The sequence below is a fragment of the Oreochromis aureus genome, linkage group 19 (assembly GCF_013358895.1).
Source record: "Oreochromis aureus strain Israel breed Guangdong linkage group 19, ZZ_aureus, whole genome shotgun sequence".
Taxonomy (NCBI): Eukaryota; Metazoa; Chordata; class Actinopteri; order Cichliformes; family Cichlidae; genus Oreochromis; species Oreochromis aureus.
This window is the reverse complement of record NC_052960.1, coordinates 17,577,458-17,589,874: the sequence shown is the minus strand read 5'-3', so window position 1 is coordinate 17,589,874 and position 12,417 is coordinate 17,577,458. Positions and strand designations below refer to the sequence as shown.

Sequence of the window (12,417 nt, the reverse complement as noted above, 5' to 3'; positions counted from 1 at the left end):
TAGCAACCAAAATGTGATTATTAAACACAGTTTTTGTGTAAAACAACTGTGACTCAAAAGACAATAAAAGACAAAAGTGGGGTCTGTGCTTCACTGATGTGGCACACTGGCCTTTAGAGCAATCAGCCTGAGGAGGAAACATTTTTTGACACTTTCAGAAATGTTATTTTTAGTGAACATTCTGATTTTCCTTTTTGTCTCAACATTTTAGGAAAGCAGAGATGGAGCTGAAAAGAAAACAAGAGGAGGAGGACAGAAAAAAGAGAGAGGAAGAGGACAAGGCTATGCAGGTTTGGAAAATTTCCCCATTGAATACTTTCGTGCTCTTCTGTTGAAAAGTTGTTAAACGTAAAAATTGGAAAACTAACAACTACTAACTTCTTCAAAATTCTACTTTAACTCCACTGAATGAATTTAATGAAAGCCTTGCAGTTTTATTTAAGCTTCTTATAAATGACCTGCACTCCACTGCAGTGGCAGACAATTTCAATCCTTGGATTAAAATAAAAAATAGTGCTTTACTGGTTCCACACTTAGAATTGTGTGAAAAGACAGTTTTCACAGTCCTATGAAAAATTAAGTACTGCCTGTGATTCAGTTGCTTGTGTAATAATTTGAAGTAACCCTTTCAGTATGTTTTTGTCAGTCTCTCACATCGCCGTAGAGGAATTTTGGCCCACTCTTCTGTATAGCATTGCTTCAGTTCATTGAGGTTTACAGGCATTCATTTTTGCACAAATCGCTTAATGTCCCGCCATGGCATTTCAATCAGGTTGAGGTCTGGGCCATTGCAACACCTTGATTCTTTTCTTTTTCTTTTTGTTGTAAATTTGCAGCTGAGCTTAGAATTATTGCCCTGTTGCATGATCTAGTTTGGGCCATGCTTTAGCTGTAAGGTAGATGGTTTCAGATTTCACCCTAGAATACTTTGGAATAGAAAGGACTTCATGATCAACTCAATAACTGCAAGGTGCCGTGTCTGTGTGGATGTGAAAGAAGCTCTAATTGTCTCGTCTCCACCAATGTGCTTGAGAGTTGGTATGAGGTGTTTATGCTGATATGCTGTGTTTGGGTTTTTGTGCCAAACATGGAGCTGTTCGTTATGTGCAAACATCTACAATTTAGATTATTTGGCTCAAACTTCATTATTCCAAAATAAAATTTGCTGGGAGGTCCACTCGTGGAAAGTTTGTGCTGTTGTGTTAACACACACCTGAATGCTCCAGACAAAGACAAGGCAAAATGCTAAAATCGCTGCTTTCATAGAAGTGCTCACAATTCGTAATGATCAGTTAATGAGGTGCATACCGGCTTCACCTTAAAAGCCTGTTTTTAATATTTGATTTTGAGTAAAAGTGTTAAAATTGACAAATTACACACCTAAAGCGATGTACCTCCAAATAATGTAGCTCCCAAACCATGAAAATGGCTCTAATGTTTCCCTGTGCTGGCAAACTCTGCCTACAGCAACAGCTGGGTCATGGCATTGGTTGGACTCCCAGTAGATTACCCACAGGGTCTTGACTGATGACTCCACTTCCTGCCTGGTTTCTGTTAACTAAACTAGTTAATCTCACCTTGTGCTGTCCAGTGTTTTATTATCATGCCCCTTAATCTCATCTCCACTTTGCCACCTTTTCCAGCTCTATGTGTTTGCTGATTTTTGTTTCTGTACTGTATAGCTGTTCTCTCCTCTGACCTTGATGCTACACCATTTTTTTTTTCACTTCTATTTTTATATCTCACCTTTCCTTACTTTTCATGTCTAAAGCCCCCGCGACCCATCCCCCCACTTTTGTTCACCTCAGTCCAGTTGGACATCTGTATGCACTTTTTTTCCTAGAAGTGACACCAGGCTGTCATAAGCCACATGTCTAAGAACACTGTTTGGAAAACTGGTTTGATCCACAGCTCAGACTTCAACAGTAAACTTTCCATGGGTGTCTGCTGTGACTTTCATAGAATTTGGCTTTATGTTCTCTGCTATTTTCAGCCATGACAAAGCTTACCCTAGCACAATATCCCTCACTTCAATTCTGCAGAGCTTATTTTCTTGAAGGAACACCGCTCAGACAAAAACTTCCCATGTGGTGTTCCTGTAGTTCGCTGTTGTATAATGAATATTTTTCAACACAAATAACTTTGGTAATTTCTGCAGCCGTTTCCTTTTTCTTTTTCTATCTTTCTGTTTTTTTTAACTTGGAGTTTCTTGTGAAATGAATGAGGGTGTCAGTCAATGCCTCATTTTACAAACAATACATTCAATTTGGTATATTCAGGAAAGATTGTCAAAATCCCGAGGACAGTGCCAAAGAGTATGTATTGTTTCGGGTGTTCTCCAGTCGAGTTTCAGCCCTCGTGCTTCACTCTGGTCATGTAACACAGCTGCCACCCTACAATATGAATAATGCAGTATATTCTCACCTGGAGAGGTATTCATATTTAAAGCTCCTCAGAGAAAAGTATGCAATGAGGACTTCATTAGAGGCTTGCTATAATAAGACACAGGAGAAGAATGCACACTATGCAGCCTATATACATGAATATTTATTGATTTGTTGATTTATGTTACAGCTTTCTCTTGGCTAGTTAAAATGAAAAAATGAACACATAAAAACCTGGACTTTGAATTTAGGTCAAGTCTATAAAAATCTCCCAACTTTTGAATGTTTCTCAGTTTTTTGCCTTGTTCTGTCTAGACAAATGACCACTAAAGCTTTATTAGCAGCCCAAAAAGTGGATAAATAAGTCTAATCAGGCTTGGGCACATTGGGCAAGCACATCTCTGTGTTGTCTGGCATGTAATACAGCATTAGTTTTTTGACTGGAGCTAGGTTTATCGACACATTAGGCAGATGCATTAAGTACTGTGTTACGATACTTTTGTGTTTATGTGTCTGTTTACAGGCCGAGCTTGAAATCCAATTGGCTCAGGAACGTGAGGAGCAGGCCCAACGTGCTGCCGTACTCGAGCAGGAGAGAAGAGACAGGGAGTTAGCCATGAGAATCGCTCAGAATGAGGCCGAGCTCATAACTGATGAAAGCCAGATGGATGCAGCCCTTCGCAGGTAATGTATATGTAAAGCACCGTGCCCACATTTGCATACAGATGTATTCTGTACACAGTAAATAAGCACTATTGACGTCAGTGTGCTTGTGTAACTGCCTTTTCTCCTGTTGCTGTTTTCTCCCAGTGATGAGTTTTTTTCAGATCTTCCTATCTCTTCATCCTCAGCCAGAGCCATGTAAGATATCAGCGCAGCTTTCCGTAGCTGCCAGTGTCCAAGTGTACCTAACACCAGCAGTAGTGATTCGCTCACTAACTCCCTTACTCGCTTAATCGCTGTCGTAGTCCTGAATCGCTAAGTCGCTTAAAATATTTGCAAGATTATAGCAATGATGCAAACACAACACACAAATCTGTAATACTTATTCTGAAAAAAATGCTCCAGTCTAATTTTTTGATGATCTGCATGATTGCTTTTTCTTTTACAAAAGCACATTTTAACACGAATCAGAAGATAATTCATTCTGTGTAATCATAATTACCCATAAATTAATATGGCACACTAAATCATCAGTGTCAGATGAGCGCAGTATCTGATCTTTTTGTTTCTGCAGGGGTTAAACCATGACTGCAGCCATCATGGTGCTGGTGTACCACACAGACTAAACATACTGTCCTAAACGATGGGTTCTGATTTGCATGCATACAGTAGTTTATAATTTTGTGACAGTATGACTTACTCCACTGTCGCTCTGTATTCTAACTGGTGGTGTCAGCGGCTCTTAACAAACAAAGTTTTCAATGGTAAAAAAAATTGGACTGTATTAATTCTCTAGTTTTGAGAGTGTTTTCAGTTAGAGAAGTTTAACCAAAATATGATTTATCCTTCCCAAAATGTTTAATACTAGTATAAAATGTTTAGTACTCGAAGAAGCCTTAAAGAGTAACACAGCTGCAAACAAGCTGTATTCAAAATCATGCTCTCATTCACTTTTCACTCTTTCTATATGAGGACACTTAGTATCTTTGTGTAGCTACAGAGCAGGAAACTGCATTTTGAGATTATTTGCGGGAACAACTGCACATCCCATGTGAATATACAGCACTGTGCAGCTAAAAGGGAAGTGAAAATCCATTTACATAAACTGCTGAAAGTTTAACAGTTCTATCTCTGCTCTCCTTATACCTCTAAACCTTGTCCTAAATAAAGCTCGGGTGTTTCAGATATAATATGCATCACTGTATTTCTGCAGCTACATTGTGTTTAATGTTAGGAGAAAGCATTCAAAAGCCTATGCGCGCTTTTACCTGTAGTTTGCAGTGAGCACAAATTACATTGGATCAAAAAGCTTCTTATGTCAGCGCTGGCTCCAGAGTCCATGTTGTAGGTGTCTCTAACTATTCCTGTAAGTCAGGTGACCTCTGGCAACCAACAAGAGAAAGAGAGACACATGTTTTGCATGTGCCTAGCACAGAGATTAGGCTGATTTTGTGCAGTAGAGGTAAGCACATTGGCTGGCATGGCCACCTTAGAAGCTAAAGAATATTGGAAAGATCACAGCCTCCTTCTGTCTTCCTTTTCCTGAATGGGGAATGGGACTCATTTCACATTTACATTCTGCCAGAAGCAAAGCCCCGGGCATCACATCCTTTCCACATCTTTTTTTCTCTCCGCAACAGAAGTAAAACCTTTTTTTCCTCTGGTTTATCACCATTACACACTGGCACGCGTCTCAGCCAGCACTGATCATCATCCCAAATCAGTTTAATCTTTGCAGTCTGTGTGAATCTTAAATGGTAATGGTGATTTAGTAAATGATTCATAGATCAGCAATCCTTTACCCAGAGACAGTAACAGTTGTGCCAACTGTAAATAGAGGAGACAAATCCTTTGTATTGAATTAGCCGCCTATACTCAGCAGGGAAGCTGGAGACACGAGATAAGAGCTCTGCAGTAGTCTGTTAAGTAGCTAAAACACCATCATTTGCCATTAGTTGACTTAGTATTTGTTTATTAAAGCAGTGCACAGTTACACTTTGTTTTTCATTTATCTCTCTGGGGGTTTTTTTTACATAAATTTAAATACGCTCAAAGTTCCACAGGAAATATTTGGTAAGCTGTGGAAGAGCTTTGCAGTAGTTTGAGTGGAATTTAAAAACAGGCCACAGAGATGTGGACAAACTCTGCTCTTCAGCTCCCCTGCTGTCTGGCTCCTAATGTGAATTTTAACAGCTGAGACAATGAGGAAGGTTCATAAGAAGTGAGGTGATTGTTTCATTTTTTCACTAAGGTTGGTATACTTAATAAATCTGCTGGTTGCAAATGTTCATCCATTCTTTCTGCAATTTAAACATTAGATCTTAGTAATCTTTTATATTTTTTAAAAGTACATATGTCATTTTTTTTTCATTATTTTCTGATTTATTGTTAAAAGTAGCTGTTTCTGTTTTGACCCATCCCTAAAATGTTAAACCTGAATCATATTTGAAAGTAACAACTCCCAATCCCTTGATACTCCCACCTTGTCACACTTACCTGTCCTCACTCTCACCTTCTTTTTCTTTTTTGCTCCCTCTCGCCCCCGCTCATCTGTTCCTTGCCATAGAGGTCCTCAGGTGCAGGCAACCAAAGCTGCTGCTGGTGTGAAAAAGTACGACCTTAGCAAGTGGAAGTATGCTGAGTTGCGAGATGTCATCAACACATCCTGTGGTGAGAAATCCTGAACCCACCCAGTTTCACCTCACTCAACAAAACAGTGTCTGAACATTGACTCAACCGACAAATGCACATTTAGTTATTAAAGCCCTGATTGAAAGTCACTTTTTTCAGTGGAGGCTTCATCACAAAATTATTTACAGTTTTCAGCCCCCACATTAAATAATTCTGCATCAGCTCATGTTTTGGCCATTCTGGTACACAAAACCATGGGGTACCATCTCTCTCTGCACACGCTTTTCATCTGCACTCTCAGTCATTCCTCGAGTTGCCAAAGTGGCTGTTAAAAAGCTAAAACTGCAGCTGTAGAGAGTGAGAACACAAGATGTCTTCCCTGCAACATAAAAAAAAACCCAATATGAGGATGTTCCCACAGCTGCTATGGCTCATCGACTTGTTTTTTACTGTTAGAGAGAGAGGAAATTATCATCATTATGGAGGATGGCTGACTTTTACTCTTTCTAGTCATTCCCAGCCAACCTTCTTCTCAGTCAGCATGAAAAGCAGATGCCTTTATGCCAATGTCTTTATAACTGCCACTGTATACAGTACTCTGATCAGTGTTAGGCCCTCTGATATCCCCGGTGGGATTCCAAGGACATCTGGCTAATTTGTGGAACCCATTTGCTTTGATGGGATCGGTGGTGTTACCAACAAAAAACTATGCTTTAAAACTGACTGATTATAGCCCGATGTTCACTAAAGGCGCTGTCGGTTTTGAATGTTTTCTTCACTGAGATGGCATTCTGCACCCTAAAACAGACATACACACACAATGTTTTCTGGAAATAGGAGTTATATTTTTCAGTCCTGGCATTATGAAACTGTTGCCAGCCAACTAGTTGCTGGACCTCTTTACTGGTTCGTAAACTATATAAAATGGTAATTTGCGACTTATCTGTTCCAGATTTGGATTTTATGTTGAAAAACAGAAGATACATGTAGATTAAACCAGCCTGTGTTAAATAAAAATGGGCGCTCATTCTTCTCTCTTTCATTCTTTTGCCAATTTGTGATTGTTTTGATGTCATGCATGCTTACTGATGCTATGTTGTGGGGACAGACATTGACCTGCTGGCAGCCTGCAGAGAGGAGTTTCACCGTCGTCTGAAGGTCTATCATGCATGGAAGTCCAAGAACAAGAAACAAAATGATGACGGGAGCGATCTGAGGGCTCCTAAATGTGTCACTGACTATGGTTAGTAAAGGATATTGTGTTCTGTTGCTTCATAATTCCACTAAGTGTGCTGTACGTGGCTCCATAGTGTAGTGGTTTACACATTTGAGTAACAAGCAAAAGGTTCCCATTTTGTTCCTAAGAGGAGACACAAATCTGTTTGGAGTGCATCAGGAAGGACATCTAGCATAAAAATCTGTCGAATCAAATATGCAGATCTACCTGCTGTGGCGACCCCTCGACAATAAGGGAGCAGCTGAAAGTTGCTTTAAACATGAGCATAAATTTGCACCCTCCCATACGTTGTATATGAGCACTGTAATAAACAGTCACTAATGCAAATCTTACTGCAGGTTATTTTCTCCACCTCAGCCCTTCACTTTTATTGGCAGAGACCCGCCTGTGTGACCTGCACACAGATAACCTGCCTATGTTTTCCAACACTCAGTTAACAGATGAAATGCCAAGGCCTAAACATTCAGCCACCTTCTGTCCGACTCTGTCAAAAATGGTTGTTCTAATTAGCAAATAACTGCCAGCCATGCCTCGTTAGGCTCAATGGTTGCTAGTATGACAGCTTGCTTTCCTTCTCAATTCAACCGAGCATACTATGTGCCACAAAACACACACGAGTGTTACTTGGCTCCTTGAAAGCTCACCGTCGTACTACATTTGTCTTCCTTTTCATTTCAAAAACAAATATTCGATTGATGGACAATGGGAACATTAGATGTTGCTTCTAATTTTACTATATTTTCTTGCCTTTCTCTTTTGATATGATGGCTCTTGAAAGCTTTACTTTGTTTCCTTATATTTGGATCCTGATTTTGGCCTGTACTGATGTAGCAGGGGTCTTATTTGAGACCACTTCATAAAAGGCTAAAAGCTGCTTTCCCGGCCTTTCCCTGTAGTGTTTACATGGGGCATCCCTGGTCCTTTTTGATCTTGTATGTTTTAAAAGCTTTATTCTTTGTTTCCTGTCCCACTCAGTATGTTCTCGTCTTTTACCAAAGCTAGTACAAAGCTACATTAATATAAGCCCAAATAACAGGTTCTTTGTTGTGAATACTTAAAGCTGTTGCTGCAAAAGTACAAAACCATCTCCTCTACTACTACTAAGTTTTGTAATGATTGCACTGTGTCACTACAGCTGAACAGAACCCAGCTCCTCCGATGACGGCCCAGCATCAAGAGGTAGCCATGAACCGGCAGCAGCGTTATTTCCGCATTCCTTTTATCCGACCCGCTGACCAGTACAAGGATCCCCAGAATAAAAAGAAGGGCTGGTGGTATGCCCACTTTGATGGGCCCTGGATAGCCAGACAAATGGAGCTTCATCCAGACAAACGACCCATCGTGCTGGTCGCAGGTGAGTCAACAGTTAAATTTGTTGTATGTATATATATAATTTGTTGATTGATTTATTTTAGTAAAAAAATGTGTAATTTAACTCAGAGACTCTTCAGTGCCACTGATCATTGTGATGTACATGATTAATAAAAATTGTTTGTTTTGGGCATTTTGTGCAGCAGATTTCTCTGTTATATCCCTTTTATAATCTTGTGAGAATTCCTGATCTTCTGGATCTTCTGGCACTGGTTTAGTCTACAAATTGCCATGAAGGAATGAAAAAATGCAGTTTCTCCAAAGTAAAATCTTCAGTGCACAATTAGTCGCTGTTTTAGCTCTACATGATCGTCCTGGAAGTCATGACCTCTGTTTGTGTTTTTGTTTGTTTGTTTCTTTGGTCGCCAACTAATGTATGATTAGGAGTTTAGCAACCAAATATGGCAAGTATACGTTAGGTCCCTTAATGATCTCATTCATATCACATATTATGGCATTATCGTCATCTTGCCTACGAAATGATTTGCAGCCAGCTGTTTTTTGCATTTATGAACCTACAGCGCCTTATAAAAGCATCATATCTGTTTTATGTCACCACAGTGTCATCAAATTTATACCCAAAGAACAGCAGTTACACATAATATATTATAACACAATGGCAACCATCTACCATCAGGCTAAATTTACTTGTTTTTGCCTTTATGCACCTATAACCCCATATGAAAGCATCCTGTTGTTTTATTTCACAACAGTAGCATCTCATTTATCTCCACAAAAGTTAAATTATACATGATATGATATAACGTCATCACGTTGCCAAGCAACCACCTAACAATGAGCTAAAACGGCCCATTCTTTTGCTTTATGCACCTTTAGCACCTTATAAAAGTACTGTATCATTTTCAGTTCACTGCCAGCAGCGCAAACACACCAAGCAATGCTAGAGGATGGGCATGTGGTAGTCTAATAAATAGATGACTCTGGCTAAAACTGTGTGATGTCAAGCGTCCAAGTGAATGCACTGCTAGTAAATCTTTATCCTTATTCCCCTTTCGCTGCTCAGGCAAAGACGACATGGAGATGTGCGAGCTGAGCCTGGAGGAGACCGGTTTGACCCGGAAGAGAGGGGCGGAGATCCTGCCCAGGCAGTTTGAAGAAATCTGGGAACGCTGTGATGGAATTCAGTACTTGAAGAAAGCCATTGAGAACAAGCAGGCCCGCCCTACATACGCTACCGCCATGCTTCAGAACCTCCTCAAGTGAACCGCAACACACAAGATAAGGGAAAAGTCAAAAGTTTGGTCTACGCCATGAGACACAACACAACACTACACAGAGACAAATATAAAAGATGCACAGTCAGGTTGCAGAACACTGCACCCACAGTAACCACAGACAAAGATGCCCTATACACACTCTTTCTGTAGACAATTTATGATTTACTTTATGCTGATTATTTTTAGATTTTTAACATTTCTTTACAGCTTGCGATAGAACATCTCAGTGATGTAGCATTATGACTTGTGGAGGGTTTTCTCAATCGATGTTTGAATAGAATATCCGACCGTGAGGCCTTATATTGCAATAACATTACATCACAGAAGCCTTAATTGGTGCATAGCCTTTTTAGCTATAAACCCAAAACCTTAATGGTCTGCAAAAGCAACAATATATTAGACAGAATCATGAAAACCTCAGCAGACATGCTTTTAAGGGTCTATAACTGTCTTCTAATTCTTTATGGGTTTTCTGAATATTACAACCATAATTGCCATTTAGTGTCTATAAATAGCTGCGATGTGGCTATGAATAATTGCCCATGCACTAGCGGCTCGTATGAGATGACAGTAATGAAAAACACCACATTTATTTGTCAGATTTGCCTAAAGTACTTAAAGGTGACAATCATGAATACAAGGCCATACAACCAAGAGTCAAATTAAATTCACTTTGTATAGATTATGTGCATCTAATGTAATAATGTGAAATATCACAGGTCAAATATAGAAGACTGTAATGTTATAAGTCATATTCACAACTGCTCACAACACAGCCTAATGAAGTAGGATATATTTTTCTGGCAGAATAACAATAAGTTGATTTAATTATTCATTAACAAGCTCTGACAACTCAACGGAATTTCATGAAAAAAGGAAACTTCTTTTGTACTGTTGCTCATTTGTTATCTGAGAGGGAATTGTTTTCATGTTTGCAGTTTTCTGGGTTTGGGGTTGTTTTACAGACAGTCACTTGTGTGCGTGTGTGTGTGCTGTGTGTGTTTATGTAGTATTTTCTTAAGTTGATTACTTGACTCCTCAGTTGGTTATGCCAGGAATGTTTCAGTCATCTTATTCAAGCGTCAATCTTTGTTTAAAATGTAGTAGTCAAGAGTAATGTAACTATTGAATCACTCTTATGTGTTTTTCTTTGGTTTTCTCTTGTATGTTGGCCTTGAAACTGGAAGATTGTAGAAAATAAACATATTCCTGGATTTGTTTTTTCTTTTGAAGTTATTCTACACAGCTGAAAAATCACAAATTAATTCACAAATATTCACAAACAAGCTGTTAATGGTCAGTGCTCAGTAAATGGATCTGACATTCTGATGATAATTCCTGATAATAGGATTAGCATGTAGGTTAATTAAACAACAAATGCTAACACACTGCAGATGTCACCGAGCTGATGCTCGTGAGTCCAATTACGTGATCAACAGGATTAAAACAAGGATGTTAGGCTGTTTCAAAGTACAGACTTTGCAGGAGCCTTGGCTCATCCCTTATTTCTTTGTATTTTGCTATAAAAATATGAAATGGGTGCACTGATTTAATAAAGCATGTGCAAACATATATAGAAATACAGTTTACAAGGCAAAAGCAACATTTGTACAATTCTAATGAGCTTGAAAGTGAATATTTGGTATGACCTTTATTCTTTAACACAGCCAGAAATCTCTTAGGCAGCTTTCTCGTAACTTCTTTAAGTTGTCTTCAGGAACGGTTCTCCAGGTTTCTTGAAGGATGTTTAAAGCTCTGCTTTGGATGCTAGCAGGCTTTTGTTCCCCCTAACCATCACAGAGGCTCCAGCATCTTTTACAGATGGCTGTAGAAACGCACTTTGGCACCTCGCTCCTGACCTCCTCAGTACATTTTGACTACAATTTAAAAAAATAAAAATTCCAAACTTGGAATCATCGCTCCAAAAGACCTCTTACCACTTACTGTCAGTCTAGTTCTTGTGTAATTTGACACACCCTAGCTTTTTCTCCCTGTTTCCCTTTCTTAAGAATGGTTTCATGACAGCTACCCTTCCACGTAGGCCATTTCTGATGATGTTTCTGCAAACAGTAAAGAGATCAACTGCATAGCCAGATGCATCTCTCAGGTCCTGTGTCAGGTCTTTGCTGGCTTTTTTCATGCTTCTCAAGAACATGACCATGTCCAGTTTCCTGGAATTTTGTATGCCTAGTTTTTGAGTGATAGTCCTGCTGGGAAAATTATATTTTTTGCTTGTCAAACTGTGTTATCTTTGGCGTTTTCATAGATTCAGCTAAAGAAAGTGGAAAAAATTGTGTTTTTGCAACAGGTTGCTATATATATGTGTCTTTATTTTTATTTTTTTATTTTTTTTAATGGTTTAAAAACGTTTTCTGTTATGTGTAGACACAACAGGGGTTCAGCCAACTCACAAAGAGGCTGGAGAACAATTGCTGAAAACTACTAAAAAAGAAAAATTACTAGACTGCGTAAAGACTTTTACACAGCATTGTATGTTTTCTCTATATTATATTAAATTAATATCAACATAAAACAATACATCCTAAAAAAATAAAAAATAAACAGTAGTGCATGTGAATTGACTGTAAGCAGAGTATACTGTACGGTGCTTTAGGACTCATAAACACAATAATCTTGATTTTATTTCAAAAACCAAGTTCGTTGACATCAGGCTTTAAACTCATTCTTTATTCGTTCTTTACATATGATCATATTACACAGATCTAACACACTCTGAGCTGCCAAAACAAAGAAAATGTTTTTGTTAATTCAAAAACTTTTTATTCTTTTGTTTTAAATAGAATGTGCAAAAACAAATGTCCTGGTATTAATGGACAAATGATTAGTGGTTAAAAACTGTAAATAGTACAGACTCCAGTATTTTTAGGAATAA

General features: G+C 38.7%; 1 protein-coding gene across 3 annotated transcripts in view; it reads left to right on the top strand.

Annotated features, from left to right (window-relative positions):
- The window catches only part of myo6b (myosin VIb), a 36,904-nt gene extending 26,166 nt beyond the window's left edge, over positions 1-10,738 (top strand). For all 3 annotated transcript variants that reach the window (XM_039603399.1, XM_031758296.2, XM_031758295.2), the window contains 6 exons: positions 212-290; positions 2,908-3,068; positions 5,614-5,717; positions 6,787-6,921; positions 8,051-8,269; positions 9,311-10,738. In XM_039603399.1, the coding sequence (XP_039459333.1) occupies positions 212-290; positions 2,908-3,068; positions 5,614-5,717; positions 6,787-6,921; positions 8,051-8,269; positions 9,311-9,510 (898 nt within the window). In that variant the 3' untranslated portion in view covers positions 9,511-10,738. The remainder of the gene's footprint in view (positions 1-211; positions 291-2,907; positions 3,069-5,613; positions 5,718-6,786; positions 6,922-8,050; positions 8,270-9,310) is intronic.
- The last annotated feature ends 1,679 nt before the right edge of the window (positions 10,739-12,417 follow it).